General features: G+C 41.2%; 1 protein-coding gene across 1 annotated transcript in view; it reads right to left on the bottom strand.

Annotated features, from left to right (window-relative positions):
- Window positions 1-17,392, bottom strand: part of LOC141989222 (cytosolic phospholipase A2 epsilon-like) — a 54,071-nt gene extending 36,679 nt beyond the window's left edge. The window contains exons 1-3 of the mRNA XM_074955657.1: window positions 17,285-17,392; window positions 16,479-16,565; window positions 649-721 (exon numbers count right to left, since the gene is read on the bottom strand). Coding sequence (XP_074811758.1) covers window positions 649-721; window positions 16,479-16,565; window positions 17,285-17,380 — 256 coding nt within the window. The 5' untranslated portion in view covers window positions 17,381-17,392. The remainder of the gene's footprint in view (window positions 1-648; window positions 722-16,478; window positions 16,566-17,284) is intronic.
- Window positions 17,393-17,602: the final 210 nt, after the last annotated feature.

The following is a 17,602-nucleotide window of genomic DNA, read 5'->3' as shown; positions in this document are numbered from 1 at the left end:
AATAAGCATCTTAGCAAACTTTATGAAGTGCATCTACACTCACAGGTCAAGTGTGCTGGAGAAAAATAGGTTGCCAGATGGGCATGAAAATGCTGCTTTTTTAAAATCAAGATTGTCCAAAATGCGTGAACTCCTATCTCAATGCACTCCGGAAACTCCAGACAGTACAGGAACATTTGTCTTTAAAACCAATCAGAGCAATCTCAACCCGGATGTAGCTCCATTTATTTCAATGACATAATAACAAAGATGCATTTGGCCCATCATGTTTTATTTATATGAGGTGCTGGATTATTTCATAAACACATGGTTTATGATATGGATATATATGTAAAAGAAAAACTAGTACTTTTTCATTCCTGGGAAACAATACACCTTGTGACACTTCTTAATTTGTTTTGAACAATAAATTGTCTTTCTTGCTACACCTGGAAGGTCATTTGACTCGTTATACTTGCACAATAACATAACTACTAGTTCTCAGGTAATACTCTGATGATCAACTATACTGCGATACTATAGCTGTTTATGTATACCCTAGTAACATCAATTACTTTCTTTTCTGACTTAGGGTGTTTGCAGTGTTCAGTTGTGCACTGATTACTTTCAGAACTAGGACCAATTTCTCGGAAGAGTAGAGACACTCACGTGTATCTGCCCGACGGAGATTTCTCATTCGTATTATTCTTACAGTAAGCAAGTAACAAGGAGATAATTCCATCTGTAAAAGAATGATATATGAAAGACAAAGGTTAAATTTAAAGGCGCGATACCTAGCAAATGAAGAACCTAATCAAGTACTGTATGACAATAAAATGTTCAGCAAAAACATGCTAATCAATCATTTTCTAGACTGATATCTGAAACAATATATAGAGATTCACAAAATCAGGGATCATCATAACAAATCGTGAATTGATTCCTTATTTATTTATTGTTAACAACAACGCAACTGTGTTTTTCTGAAAAATTCAGGGCACACTTGTGAGTTTAGGTTTTTTCCACAGAGTTTTTAGGGGAAAGAAGGAAAAATTGCAGTTGTTTTTTTCTTCTTACAAATAGTACAGTTTTAATTCTACGGAACCAGCTGCCAACAGTTGCAGTACACAGGGTTTGGTCTTCTCAGATACAGGAGTCAGGAAAGTGGCAGGTATTCTTAGCAAAGCTCTTTTTAGTGTGTTGGAGCCTTCTAGATGGCAAAACTTACTCCCTGGTCCCCAGGTTGCTTCTAACCTCAAATTAGGTACTTTGATACCTACCTCGTGATACGCACCACGGTGCATTTATTGCTTTGAAGTAATTTGTTGTAACTGCATTGTAGACTTGAGCTAAACTCAATGATGAGTGTACAGAAGTTCGTGAGAATCTTTCCTTCAGTTTTGAGTCACATGGGTTTGTATTGCTTGAGTTTCTGTGTGAATTTTACATTCAAACAAAGCCAGAATATCAAAATGAAACTCAAATAAAATCAGCAAGTTTATCCCTGTTTAACATAACAATTATGCCAACACAGAGATGTAAGTTCTAGCTCAAGCAGAACTAGCTCTCATCAAACTACCACAGTAAAAACTGAAGTGTGTTAACTATCGTGGCGCAAACTGAGGGATGGGGTAGCCGCCAGAGGACAATCCCCTCTGAAATCCTAGGTACGTACTTGGAGTGGCTAGCTCATCCCACTGCTTGAGCTGCCATGGTTACACTTCCATTTTTAGCATGCTATCTCTATCAGAGCTAACATGGGTAAGTCTACACGAGCTGGAAATTACATCTCCGACTTGGCGGTAGACATACCCTGAGAATCTGGACCATAGGCTCCACGAGATGCACTACAGCAGGAAACCCAGTTGTCCATGCACTCCGTTTTCAGGCTTTAATCATTAAAAGGACAAGAAACAATAAGAAAATAAGAAGGAAGGTAACAACGTTGCTCATAATATGGCCTTCGGTGCTCTGAAACCCTCACCATAAAAAGTTCTTCTAGCTTAATAGGGTGTTTGCAGCATCCCTTTGTGATTTGAAGTCTTCTTCCAACGCACTACCACTAACAGGTAAATCCCAAACTCCTAAAAAGCTAATTGAGAGTTTTCTTTTGTTGGGAACTATTCCTGGTCTTCAAAACCTCAAAGTTTCCCTTTGTTTCTTATCCTTCTTTTTGTAGTCGCCATATACCCCAAATGCCTAATTCCACCGAAGACTAAGACTCAGAAATCCACTTGAGGAGTATCTCCAGAAGACTTTATGGCTAGAGGAGTTAGGCGCATCAATCCTATTGAAAATGAGTGGGGTTATGGTGCCCAACTCCCTTAAGCTCCTTTGAAAATCCTAGCCATAGTCTTTTTTCAAGCCAGTCTCCAATACTTTGCAGCTACTGACAAACCTACATGAAGACAGGATGATATGATTTCCTTTTTTCTAAAATAAGGTGTTTCCCGATGGTGTATTTGAATATGCTGCATAGAGTCAAGTCATCCTGGCAAAATGTGACTCTGACAGAGCCCCAAAACAATTCAGTATTTCCTGTGACCAAGACACTTGGTGATAAGGCCCAGATGCTGCTGTTTCCTCATACTCCTAGGAACCCTTCCTCCCACAGTGAGCAAATACATCCAAATCCTAGACCAGCATTTCTCAAACTGTGGCCCGCGGACCCCACTGATCAATTCCTTCTTCTCCCTCCCACTGCCTCCTGCACGCCAGGGAACAGCTGTTCAGCGGCGTGCAGGAGGCATTGGAAAGGAGGGGGAGGAGCGGGGACGGAGCGTGCTTGGGGAGGGGGTGGAAAGAGGCATGGAAGAGGAGAGGTATGGGTGGAGAGGGGGCGGAAAGAGGTGGGGAAGGGGTGGTGACTTGGGGGAAAGGGTGGAGTGGGGGGCTGAGTGGTAGGGTTTGGGGGTCTGCAAAAAATTTAAATCAACATGGGGGTCCTTGGGTTGCTAAAGTTTGAGAACCTCTGTGTGACAGGTTGGATCAAAGAAACCCCTTGGGAGCTGCCACCTGCTGTGTCAAGACTACTTCTGTTCCTGCTTTCCTGCCCTGTTATCTTAGGACTTTACTGCCCTGCCTGGTTTGAGCCAGACCCGCTAGCCTGCTGCAAACCCTGACCCAGGTCTGAACCACATCTCCTAACAGCTGTGGGCTTAACTGAGACAGCACAGGAGCCAGCAAACAGAGCTGTAAACAGGGGAGTTTCCGTGGGAGTTCTGTTGGAGGAGAAGGTATTTGTATTTGGTTTTGTATTTGTATGCGTAGAGGCTTGTTGGGGCTTTGTGCTGGGAGAGAAGCTGAGCCCTGATTGGGGGCGGGGCTTCTCTGACTAGGGGTCCTATAAAGGTAGCCAGCCAGTCAGGCAGCGGCCCAGGAGCCAGCAAACAGAGCTGTAAACAGGGGAGTTTGAGTGGGAGTTTGAAAGGGGAGTTTGTCTTGTGGTGCTTGTTTGGGGTTTGTTTTTGCTGTGGGTGGTGGTGTTTTGGTGTGGTTTGTGTTTCCCAGATTAACAGGATTTAGGTGGGACGGCTATGACAGATACAGAGGCAGCAGTGGGAGTGACCCATGTAGTGGAAGACACAATGAAGATGACTGGATGTGGAAGCTGCAGTATGTACATGATCCTGGAGGGGGTACTTGGAAAGAGTTTGGTCTGCATGAAGTGCCGTCTGATAAAGCTGATGGAAGAGAAAATTTCAGGATTGGAGATGTAGCTGAAAAGTCTGGTTGAGTTTAGAAGGGGGTTTGAGCAGATTATGGACCAAAGACATGAGGCAGCTGAAGGGAAAAGATCAGACTTGCAGATGGAAGCAGGACTGAGGAATTCTGAGGGGAGACTGCTGGGTGAAGAAAATGGACAGTGGAAGCATGAGACTAAGAGAATCAGGCAGAGGAAAAGATGGGCTAGTGAAGGAGAAATAGAGCTCAAGAACAGGTTTGCAGAGTTGGAAAATGAAGAAGGGGCTCAGCAGGTGGTCACTGAAGGTAGAAGGGCAAGGAAGAAGAGAAGAGCAGCTAGTCCTATAGGAAAAGGGGAAGAGTCAATGGAGATTACACCAAATATGAGCCCCAGGAAGATACAGGATGGGTTGAAGAGGATTACAAGGAAGAATAGGAATGGAAAGAACTTGCAGCCAGAGGGAACAGGGGATAGACTGGAGAATCGCACCGTCACCAGGAAAAGACAGGTCTACATGATTGGGGACTCCTTACTGAGAACAATGGACAGGCCTGTAACCAGAGCTGATCCAGAGAATAGAAGGGTGTGGCATCTTCCAGGTGCTAAGATACGGGATGTGGACCTGAGGTTGAAAAGAATCCTAAAGGGAGCGGGAAAGAATCCACTGATTGTCCTTCATGTGGGAACAAATGATACCGGTAAATTCTCACTGGAACGTACCAAGGGAGACTATGCCAGGCTGGGGAAGATGCTTAAGGAAATGGAGGCTCAGGTGATCTTCAGTGGGATTCTGCCTGTTCCTAGAGAAGGGCAACAAAGGTGTGACAAGATTATGACTATCAACAGATAACTCAGGCAGTGGTGTTATAAGGAGGGCTTTGGGATGTATGGCCACTGGGAGGCATTCATGGACAGAGGATAGATCTCTCGGGATGGACTTCATCTGAGTAGGAAAGGAAATAGACTTCTAGGATGGAGGCTGGCACAACTGATTAAGAGAGCTTTAAACTAGGAATTTGGGGGAGATGTCCAGGTAATCTCCACGCCGGATTTTAGCATTGAGAGGGAAGAAAACAAAGTGAGAAAGGATACAGCCGTGGATAGGAGAATGGACATAAGGAGGAAGGGCAGTGTGGATACCAGTCTAATAGGTCATACTGGCTGTAGAATGTCCGTGCCTAATCGGGTAAAGAATGTGAGTGAGGCCAAACAGCAAAAATTAAGATGTTTGTACACCAATGGAGGAGCCTAGGTAACAAAATGGAGGAACTAGAGCTACTGGTGCAGGAAGTGAAACCAGATATTATAGGGATAACAGAAACATGGTGGAATAGTAGACATGACTGGACTACAGCTATTGAAGGGGATGTGCTGTTTAGGAAAGACAGAAATAAAGGTAAAGATGGTGGAGTAGCATTGTATATCAAGGATGAGGTAGAATGTAAAGAAATAAGAAGCGATGGAATGGATAAGACAGAGTCCATCTGGGCAAAAATCACACTGGGGAAGAAAACTACTAGAGCCTCCCCTGTGATAGTACTCGGGGTGTGCTATAGACCACCAGGATCTAATTTGGTTATGGATAGAGCCCTCTTTAATGTTTTTAATGAAGTAAATACTGATGCAAATTGCGTGATCATGGGAGACTTTAACTTCCCAGATATAGACTGGAGGGCGAGTGCTAGTAATAATAATAGGGCTCAGATTTTCCTAGGTGCGATAGCTGATGGATTCCTTCATCAAGTAGTTGCTGAACCGACTAGAGGGGATGCCATTTTAGATTTGGTTTTGGTGAGTAGTGAGGACCTCATAGAAGAAATGGTTGTAGGGGACAACCTTGGTTCAAGTGATCATGAGCTAATTCAGTTCAAACTGAACGGAAGAATAAACAAAAATAAATCTGCGACTAGGGTTTTTGATTTCAAAAGGGCTGACTTTCAAAAATTAAGGAAATTAGTTAGGGAAGTGGATTGGACTGAAGAATTTATGGATCTAAAGGCAGAGGAGGCCTGGGATTACTTCAAGTCAAAGCTGCAGAAGCTATCGCAAGCCTGCATCCCAAGAAAGGAGAAAAAATTCATAGGCAGGAGTTGTAGACCAAGCTGGATGAGCAAGCATCTCAGAGAGGTGATTAAGAAACAGCAGAAAGCATACAGGAAGTGGAAGATGGGAGGGATCAGCAAAGAAAGCTACCTTACTGAGGCCAGAACATGTAGGGATAAAGTGAGAAAGGCTAAAAGTCAAGTAGAGTTGGACCTTGCAAAGGGAATTAAAACCAATAGTAAAAGATTCTATAGCCATATAAATAAGAAGAAAACAAAGAAAGAAGAAGTGGGACCGCTAAACACTGAGGATGGAGTGGAGCTTAAGGATAATCTAGGCATGGCCTAATATCTAAACAAATACTTTGCCTCAGTCTTTAATAAAGCTAATGAGGAGGTTAGGGATAATGGTAGGATGACAAATGGGAGTGAGGATATGGAGGTAGCTATTACCATATCTGAGGTAGAAGCCAAACTCGAACAGCTTAATGGGACTAAATCGGGGGGCCCAGATAATCTTCATCCAAGAACATTAAAGGAATTGGCACATGAAATTGCAAGCCCATTAGCAAGAATTTTTAATGAATCTGTAAACTCAGGGGTTGTACTGTATGACTGGAGAATTGCTAACATAGTTCCTATTTTTAAGAAAGGAAAAAAAAGTGATCCGGGTAACCACAGGCCTGTTAGTTTGACATCTGTAGTATGCAAGGTCTTGGAAAAAATTTTGAAGGAGAAAGTAGTTAAGGACATTGAGGTCCATGGTAAATGGGACAAAATACAACATGGCTTTACAAAAGGTAGATTATGCCAAACCAACCCGATCTCCTTCTTTGAGAAAGTAACAGATTTATTAGACAAAGGAAACGCAGTGGATCTAATTTACCTAGATTTCAGTAAGGCGTTTCATACGGTGCCAAATGGGGAATTATTAGTTAAATTGGAAAAGATGGGGATCAATATGAAAATTGAAAGGTGGATAAGGAATTGGTTAAAAGGGAGACTACAGCGGGTCATACTGAAAGGTGCACTGTCAGACTGGAGGGAGGTTACCAGTGGAGTTCCTCAGGGATCGTTTTTGGGACCAATCTTATTTAATCTATTTATTACTGACTTCGGCACAAAATGTGGGAGTGTGCTAATAAAGTTTGCGGATGATACAAACCTGGGAGGTATTGCCAATTTAGAGAAGGACCGGGATATCATACAGGAGGATCTGGATGACCTTGTAAACTGGAGTAATAGTAATAGGATGAAATTTAATAGTGAGAAGTGTAAGGTCATGCATTTAGGGATTAATAACAAGAATTTTAGTTATAAACTGGGGACGCATCAATTAGAAGTAACGGAGGAAGAGGAGGACCTTGGCGTATTGGTTGACCACAGGATGACTATGAGCCGCCAATGTGATATGGCCGTGAAAAAAGCTAATGCAGTCTTAGGATGCATCAGGTGAGGTATTTCCACTAGAGATAAGGAGGTGTTAGTATTGTTATACAAGGCACTGGTGAGACTTCATCTGGAATACTGTGTGCTGTTCTGGTCTCCCATGTTTAAGAAGGATGAATTCAAACTGGAACAGGTACAGAGAAGGGCTACTAGGATGATCCGAGGAATGGAAAACCTGTCTTATGAGAGGAGACTCAAAGAGCTTGGCTTGTTTAGCCTAACCAAAAGAAGGTTGCGGGGAGATATGATTGCTCTCTATAAATATATCAGAGGGATAAATACCGGAGAGGGAGAGGAATTATTTAAGCTCAGTACCAATGTGGACACAAGAACAAATGGATATAAACTGGCCATTGGGACGTTAGACTTGAAATTAGATGAAGGTTTCTAACCATCAGAGGAGTGAAGTTGTGGAATAGCCTTCCAAGGGAAGCAGTGGGGGCAAAAGATCTATCTGGCTTCAAGATTAAACTCGATAAGTTTATGGAGAAGATGGTATGATGGGATAACATGATATTGGCAATTAATTGATCTTTAACTATTCATGGTAAATAGGCCCAATGGCCTGTGATAGGATGTTAGATGGGGTGGGATCTGAGTTACGACACAGAATTCTTTCCTGGGTATCTGGCTGGTGAATCTTGCCCACATGCTCAGGGTTTCAGCTGATCGCCATATTTGGGGTCAGGAAGAAATTTTCCTCCAGGGCAGATTGGAAGAGGCCCTGGCGGGGTTTTCGCCTTCCTCTGTAGCATGGGGCACGGGTCACTTGCTGGAGGATTCTCTGTACCTTGAAGTCTTTAAACCATGATTTGAGGACTTCAATAGCTCAGACATAGGTGAGAGGTTTATTGCAGGAGTGGGTGGGTGAGATTCTGTGGCCTGCATTGTGCAGGAGGTCAGACTAGATGATCATAATGATCCCTTCTGACCTTAATATCTCTGAGTCTATGAGAGCAGCTTACAGAAGTGTGCCTGTCTTTAACACTCAGATGCCCAACTCCCAATTGTGTCCAAACCCTAAATAAATCTGTTTTACCCTGTTTAAAGGTTATACAGGGTAAACTCATAAATTGTTCACCCTCTATAACACTGATAGAGAGAGGTGCACAGCTATTTCCCCCTCCCCTACCCCGTATTAATACATACTCTGGGTTAATTAATAAGTAAAAAGTGATTTTATTAGATACAGAAAGTAGGATTTAAGTGGTTCCAAGTAGTAACAGACAGAAAAAAGTGAATTACCAAGCAAAATAAAATTAAACACGCAAGTCTATGTCTAGTACAGCAATAAAATGGAATACAGATAAAAACCTCACCAGGTCCAGTAAGCTTTCTTTTACAGACTAATCTCCTTCTAGTCTGGGTCCAGCAATCACTCACAACCCCTGCAGTTACTATCCTTTGTTCCAGTTTCTTTCAGGTATCTTTGGGGGTGGAGCGGCTCTCTCTTTAGCCAGCTGAAGACAAAATGGAGGGGTCTCCCAGGGGTTTAAATAGACTTTCTCTTGTGGGTGGAGACCCCCTCCTCTCTCCTATGCAAAGTCCAGCTACAAAATGGAGTTTTGGAGTCACCTGGGTAAGTCACATGTCCAAACATGACTGAGTTCCTTACCAGACAAGCCACATTCCTGGGAGAGCTCAGATGTGGATTGGCATCTCCAAGTTCATTGTTGGCTTAAGGGTTTCTTGACTGGGCACTTACTGAGAATAGTCTTTTCTCAGGAAGCTGACCAACTGCTTCACTAAAACCTACTTAGAATCGGACAAGTATACAGCCAATATTCATAACTTTGAATACAAAAATGATACATGCATACAAATAGGATTAATAGATTCAGTAAATCATAACTTCTACAGAGATGTTACATGGCATATGTAGCATAAAACATATTCCAGTTATGTCATATACATACATACATAAGCATATTTCCATAAAGCCTTATGGGGGGCACCGTCACACTCTGTCCTAGACCATAATTATTTTTATGAGCTGATTTCAGCTCAGACAGAAGCAGCCATCTGTGTCTCCTACAACATTTCACAGACTACCTAGAATGTTGGCAAATATACAGGCAGAGTAGATGTCGAGACATTTTCAGATGAAGAAAGGCTAGAAGAACTTCACTCAATGCGTGCATTAATTGAAAGAGTGAAGTCAAATTTTCTCAAAACAGTCTGCTAATGCATCAAACTGATACTCTGGCTATACCTCACAAATGTGATATTTTTATTTCAAATTGACACTAATGACTAGGCCATTTAAAGCCTTTACATTTTATTTATGTAGAAATGTATTATGTTCACAATGTGACAGCCTGTGGGCACCTTAATTTAAATAAAAATACTATGACAATGACTAGCAACAATAATAGGCAGTCATCCTCTTGTCCCTCCATACCCCATCACTTGCAGACCTCCCAACTTAAGTCCACACCAAACGCATACTTGGACAAATAAATAGATGAGCCTTACAGTGTACTTGGAAGGACAACTGTCTGCATCGCATGAGCTCAGGAACTCCACAGATTAAAAAATAATAGTTAAGTATGGTGTTTTCACTCAAATATTCCAGTTTATAAACCTTGATTCGGTTTGTTTTCCAAAATATATGAATACTCTTCAATACAGTTTAAATGCAGTAAATAATGTCATGAATCCACATGGTTGCCAAATTTTGTGTTAAAAAAATTATCCCACTAGTGAGTTAAGACGACAAATAGACTCTTTGTTACATCAAATCTGCTCTTTTTTCATGTGTGTTCTAAATCCTGCCACTCCTCCTTGCACACAGAAGTGTAAAATGTTATTTTTATTTTAACTTATTCCCTTAAATTAGTCAACAGAAGGGGAAAATTGCTTAAACAATCAGTATGACACTTGTAACGCAATATCTTTGATCTAGTTTCATAAAAATATAAGATGGTTCATAAATATTATAATGAATATTAATATCAGTTATACATATATATGATAAAATATTTGAATTGTGCTACTCTGCCTATGTAAACTCAAAGAAAAGCAATTTCAGGTCCATTCTAATCTGCATAACACACCATTAACGCTACAATTATATCATGCTTCACTTATTGGTAACAAATAGAAAAGCTTTCTTTTATAGATAGGTTTCAGAGTAGCAGCCGTCTTAGACTGTATCCGCAAAAAGAAAAGGAGGACTTAGAGACTAACACATTTATCTGAGCATAAGCTTTCGTGAGCTACAGCTCACTTCATCGGATGCATTCAGTGAGCTGTAGCTCACAAAAGCTTATGCTCAAATAAATTTGTTAGTCTCTAAGGTGCCACAAGTACTCCTTTTCTTTTATAGATAGGCTTTAATGATGGAGTCAAAATTTGGAGGGTCCCAAACAGAATTCTAAAGTCGGAATGAACAAGGGAGTGATGTACAATACTTTAATTATCTTGCCATCAAATTCAAGTTGTACTTGAGATAAAACAGAAACATTTATTCTTTGAGTGATTTACTACTAATTGTCAAACCATCTTCATTTGAATGCCTGCAAAATAGCATGCACAAGCACATGACCCTGCATAATGTAGATGCAAGAAACATTGCATGTACTAAGCCAATCTGACAGCTAAGTACACATATGCACATATTAGAATTTGTATGCAAACACTATGCAATCTAACTGGGTACAAGTCTATTTGAAAATGTGGGCTATTAAATGCACCATGCACAAAATCTAATGAAAACTATTTTTAATCTATTATTTTTTAGCAAAAAGAATAGGCCAGTCCCACAAATGAAAACAAAAACCCTCTTCCCTAAGCAAAATAACTGAGCGAAAAGAAGGGCTTTGCACAATGTGCTAAATGTCAACAAACTAGAGTTTTGTTGTACAAATGCGGAAGGAAACTCCTTAGTAAAGGACGCTCCCCTATGAAAGTCCTGCCACAAGTCCAGGGCCGGCTCCAGCTTTTTTGCTGCCCCAGGCAGCGAAGGGAAAAACAAAACAAAACACCAAGCCTGGCTGAGCTGCCACCGAAGTGCCGCTGAAGAGGAAGAGAGGGACTGCAGGGCCCGCCACCGAAGACCCGGATGTGCCACCCCGATGACGGACGGAGTGCTGCCCTTTTCTATTGGCCGCCCCAGGCACCTGCTTCCTTCGCTGCTGCCTGGAGCCGGCCCTGCACAAGTCTTCAACTGTTTAAATCTAGGGACTGTTAGCCTGAATGCCACTGCTGACCTTAATTGTTACTGTAGCATATAGGGAAAGGAACAGTCAGGACCCAGATAACATACATCTTCATTAAAGACCAAAGTCAGCACCTTGAATTGTGCCCAGAAGCAAATAAGAAGCCTGTGCTGGTCCAGGAATATGATATAATATGGTTCCGTATAACTGATTCTGCGTAACAGGCAAGCAGCTGCATTCGGTTGAAAGTACTCATATACTTCAGTGAGGAGCACCAGATAAAAGCTCATAGATGAGAGAAAGGAAAAGAGAAGACAGAAGATTAAACAGGCAAAGAATATAGATGTTTTTCAAGTAGCACCACATACAACACACTGCACTGTCCCAGTCTAGAAGTCACAAAGACATATTGCTGTGACAAGGTCTGGCTCTGCAAGAAGAAACTCCAGACATGTCATCAGAGAACAGATGACTTTTGTCTAGTTTGCATCCAATTTGGTAGAAATAGTCTTCTGATGATGGCACCCTAAAAACAGAGGGTTCGCTGGCTTTTTTAAAGGTTTCAGAGTAGCAGCCGTGTTAGTCTGTATCCGCAAAAAGAACAGGAGTACTTGTGGCACCTTAGAGACTAACAAATTTATTTGAGCATAAGCTTTCGTGGGCTACAGCCCACTTCATTGGATGCGTAGAATGGAACATATAGTAAGACGATATATATATACACATACAGAGAACATGAAAAGGTGGAGTAAGAGGCTAATTAATTAAAAGAAGCTATTATCAGCAGGAGAAAAAAAACTTGTAGTGATAATCAAGATGGCCCACTTAGACAGTTGACAAGAAGGTGTGAGGATACTTAACATGGGGAAATAGATTCAATATGTGTGATTACCACTACAAAAGTCAATTATCCAAGTGACATGAAACACAGAGCGAACACATACAAACCACCTAAATTCAGATTATGAGATTACAGCATTTACACAGAAAGCTTAGTATAGTGACAAAGCATCGTGTTTAAAGCTTGTCTATATGAGAAAGTGGCATCAGTTTAAGTTAAGGCTTAACTTAAACTGGTGCAAAAGGCTATGTGGATATTGTTATATCTGTTTAGGTTGAACCAATTCACCCTTCTCGTGTAGGCGGGCCTGTGTATAAGAGGCTGCGTCTGCACTATGATGTAGGCGTGAGATTCCCAGCTCACCTACATACACTTGAGCAAGCTCTCATCTCATCTCAACTAGCGCACTAAAAATAGTAGATTGGCCGCAGTAGCATTGGCACCGGCATTAGTGGCACAAGCTAGCTGCCCCAAGTACAAACCCACCTAAAGCCTGTGGTACCTAGTCGGGGCAATTAGCCCATGCCACTGCATGGGCCATGTGGCTACACTACTATTTTTAGCACAACAACTCAGATGAGAGCTAGCACAAGTATGTCTACATGAGCTGGGAATCACATCCCTACTTCATAGTGTAGACATACCCAGAGAAACTAATTCACAAAACTAATCATAAAACTATGTTTTGTAGTGCACATTTATAATACTCCAGATGCAAAGAAGGGAAGATAGTAGAAGGGATCTCTAGGAGGACAGAGTTAGGATATTTTGGATACCCTAACTGCAGATGTCCATGTGACCCAGCAATCTGTTGGTGCCAACTGGCAGAGGACACAGGGTGCATAAGCGTTACAAGGAGCATCTGGGTCTGGTATGTGTGTATGGATAATATGTAAGGAGTTATGTATACATACTGAAAATTATATTCTTAAGGTCTGTGACTTGGGGCTGGCCACCAAACAGTGAGAACAGGTTTCTTTTAGCCAGAAGATGTTTATCTATCAGTCTGCCTACATGTGAATTGAGTATTGTATACTCACAATGAATGCCTAAGTACAGCCTGCGCCAAATGCTAATCAAGTGATTTCAAAGTCAGCAGGGGAGATCCTAGACAGGAGAACACAAGCAGTGGTTGGTTATCCTGTTTGCAAGCAAGACTATGGCTTTTTGGACTATCACTGTAGAGACAGAGATAAACTCTGAATCTTTTCACTGAGGAGTCGAGAGGACAGCATGGGGTCTCATGAATGGAAGGTCACAGCCTGACTGTAATACACCAGACCGGATTTTGGGTGAGCTTTGGCTCTATATTACAGGACGATGTCTCGTTAGTTAAGTTCAGGTTTGGATATGCATCTCATGATTTTATTTTATATGTAACCCTTTGTTTCTAATATTTTATTTGCTATCATTTGACTATTTGTCTTTGTTAAATAAACTTATATTTGATTTCTTTATGAACAAATCTAGGTGTCAGGCGTTATGCAGAGCTGTGTTCTCCAGCGAACGGTAAGCTGCAGTGTACTATTCCTTTGGGAACAGAGGATCTGGGAATTCTGTGAGTGTCCAGTGGATCTGGGGCTGGGCACTCCAGGGAGACACTCTGAGCACCAGAGTGTGCCTATTGTTAACCTGTTAAGAGCAAGCAGGGCCTGGGGAGGCCATGCTTATGTTGCCAGAGGCTCTGGGTAACCACCACAGTCCATGCTTTCAAATTTTGGGGTATCAACAATTTAATTCTAAATTATTTTAATCTAGTTTAGATCTGTTATGGAGAAGGTCTAGATTGACCTTCTTCATTGCAGTCTATAGAATTTTACTTTGTGGTTCCCAATCATGCCCAATAACTTGATGCTGAACTATAGATATCTTTTAGAAAGACATTCAATCTTGATTTAAAGATTTCAAGTGATGACAAATCTACCACATCCTTGGTAATTTGTTCCAGCGGTTGATTACCCTTATATTTATCCTTTGCATTACACCTGCAAATACCCCAGTAAAAATTTGCCCCTTAAGCATACTTTCATTGTTGTAATTGATTGATGTTATTTTGAACAAACTGAATGGTTATTACATCTGGTCAAACTATTTGTGATGAATTCAGTACCCTTTTTTGAATCAGGTTTCAGAGTAGCAGCCGTATTAGTCTGTATCCGCAAAAAGAAAAGGAGTACTTGTGGCACCTTAGAGACTAACAAATTTATTAGAGCATAAGCTTTCGTGGGCTACAGCCCACTTCGTCGGATGCATAGAATGGAACATATAGTAAAACGATATATACACACACATACAGAGAAGGTGGAAGTTGACATACAAACTGTAAGAGGCTAATTAATTAAGATGAGCTATTATCAGCAGGAGAAAAAAAACTTTTGTAGTGATAATCAAGATGGTCCATTTAGACAGTTGACAAGAAGGTGTGAGGATACTTAACATGGGGAAATAGATTCAATATGTGTAATGACCCAGCCACTCCCAGTCTCTATTCGAACCCAAGTTAATGGAATCTAGTTTGCATATTAATTCAAGCTTAGCAGTTTCTCACTGCAGTCTGTTTTTGAAGCTTTTCTGTTGCAAAATTGCCACCCTTAAGTCTTTTACTGAGTGGCCAGAGAGGTTGAAGTGTTCTCCTATCAGTTTTTGATTGTTATGATTCCTGATGTCAGATTAGTGTCCATTTATTCTTTTGCGTAGAGGCTGTCCAGTTTGGCCAATGTACATGACAGAGGGGCATTGCTGGCACATGGTGGCATATATCACATTGGTAGATGTGCAGATGAATGAGCCCCTGATGGCGCGGCTAATGTGATTAGGTCCTATGATAGTGTCACTTGAATAAATATGTGGACAGAGTTGGCATCGGGCTTTGTTGCAAGGATAGGTTCCTGGGTTAGTGTTTTTGTTGAGTTCTATGCAAACAAATCCAGATGTGTGTGTGTATTCATTATTTAGACATATACATATAGGCTAAAATTGTTCAGTGAAATTACCAATTTTCTCTGAGTATTCATTATTTGTGTTGCATGATTCGTTATCAAAGTCAAATGGCATTATTTCTGCTCCACAACTGGATGTCTCAAACTTTTTAAACAGTAGAATAACAAAATTCCAGCATGACTTTTCAGATAATCATTTGTGAAACTTACAGAATTCATAAATATTTTCATTAATATCAGCTGACCATCCACCAAATGAACAACTTGTGATTCACAAGAAACCAACCTGATATTTCCACTCACAAATCAGGGTTTTGTTATTAGTACAATAGCTGTATTGCAACATTTAACAGCACAGATTTTCTCAGACTTTTTAACTGCATAGAATGTGGAAACAAATGTCCCTAGGTTTCCAGGGCCCTCAGTAACGTTCTATTTTGTATACCATTGCTGAACCTGAATTAGATCTTCATTTAAATCCCTCTTATTCAGTTTTGAGCTGACTACAGCATTACTGCACAGACAGACAGCAAAGAGTGTAATAGAAGGTATATCTACACTTTCAGCTGGAGGTGTGATTCCCTGCTTAAGGAGACATACCAGTGCTAGCTCTGACCAAGCTTGTGTGCTGAAAACACGCTAGCTGCCCCAAGTACATATCTGTCCAAGATGTTAGGCATGGACTCCGGCCAGCTAGTCCCTCCTGCCACTTGCACTGCAACAACTACACTATTTTTAGCGCACTAGCTCAATCAGAGATAGTGTGGGTATGTCTCCTCACCCTGGGAATCGCACCCCAGCAGAATTCTCACCAGTGTCACTGATAAGTACAAAAATGGATCTATCACTGACTTCCTAGGAATCCCAGAAGCAATACTGATGTATCCAAAATATCCTCCTCCCTCTGAAGCCCTTGTTATGCTGGTTTTCCTTCCAGAAGAGCTGAGGGTGACCAAATATCCTGGAAATCGAGGTTTAAGCACCCAAAAGTCATTTAAGCACCATGTCATGAAAGTAATACACGTGATCAGAGATGACTCTATTGAAGCTGATGGGGTGGCATCTACTTACACCATTGCTGACTCAGAGTCAGTAACAAGAAATATTTTCGAGAAGAAATTCCACCTTTTATGAGGAATGAAGGTAATGAGAGAGGGGACATTTTCCATGCATCAAATCAAATACAAAGAGAAATACAGAGAGCAATTTTGAAATTCCCAAAATGAAATAAGATGTTTCAAATGCTAAACCCAAGGAAGTTTCACCCATGAAACTTGAATTGTTGTCATGAGTTGTCAATTTAAATTGATATGCGATTATGTCCCAACCTTTCCTCCCTCCAGCTAAACGAGCTTGGTTTTGAAATCCTCTAATTTACAGTACCTTAAATTCAGTATTCTCCTGCGCTGCACAGTGACTCCCATGCTTAGTTTTGACATTTCCCAAAGGATTTGTTTTAATGTTTAGATCCTGAAAAGAGAAGGGGAAAAAATAAAAACATTGTCAAGCTTTATCATGAGTTCATAGTTGCTGAACCCCCAAATTGGAATGGCTGTTCATTATGACCCACTATGTTTCAGTACTCACAATGGTGTCCCTACCACCTGGTCATTTTGCACAAACATGCTTTAATTGGCATAAGTGGGGTGCAAACCACATGTAAGTGCCACCCATTTCTATGAAACAATGGAGGAAGACTCCTCTCAGCTGTGGGACATGAAAGCAACCACAAACCTGCTTCCTGTAGACTAACCCTGCAATAAAGTTTTGCTTTTTATCTCAAATCTCAGTTCTGTGCTTCCTACTTCCTCTACTTATATTTAAAATAAAAATAAAAACGATGAAAAATGCAAAACAAAACAACACAGATGAGCTGAATTCCTAATCGCTCTCTCTTCTTTTGTTTCCCTTCCTTTTCTTTCCCCAGCGCCTGGTACCATGTCTCGTTTAGACATCAAGGATGAAATCTTAGCTGCATTGAAGTCAATGTAAATTTTGCCCTTGATTTCAGTGAAGCCAGGATTTCACTCTTCAGGCTGGGACATATTGTCTTGCTTCCTGTCTGGAAAGAATCCTGCACAGCAGCTGGTACATAAATACTATAATAAGGCAGGACTCGTACTACCTGCTTTGTGCTGTACACATCTGAATTCAAACCTTAAACAAATTTGGTGATAGGGCTTTCTTACCTGAGATGAACTGGCACATGCTGCCTTTTTGGCCTCTGTTGCAAGCAAGTCATATGTTACTACTGGCACATGAGCCGGCAGTGGCTCCTGAAACATGTTTGCAGTCTTTACACTGGTAGGAGTCAGTGAGAAGTTGTTTTATAAATTGACTTACAGCTCCACCCATCTCATCTCTGCAAGGAAAGATGGCCCCTCCCAGCCTCCTCCCACTACTATAGAGTGTGATTGAATGCACTGGATGACTGTAAACTGGGAAGATTTATTTTGCAGCTATATTGGGCAATAGAGCCAGTAGGAAATTTTCCAATGGAATTTTTT

Source organism: Natator depressus, chromosome 6, assembly GCF_965152275.1.
Source record: "Natator depressus isolate rNatDep1 chromosome 6, rNatDep2.hap1, whole genome shotgun sequence".
In the NCBI taxonomy this organism is placed as follows: Eukaryota; Metazoa; Chordata; order Testudines; family Cheloniidae; genus Natator; species Natator depressus.
The sequence above is the reverse complement of the archived record's forward strand: the minus strand, read 5'-3'. Positions and strand labels throughout refer to the sequence as shown.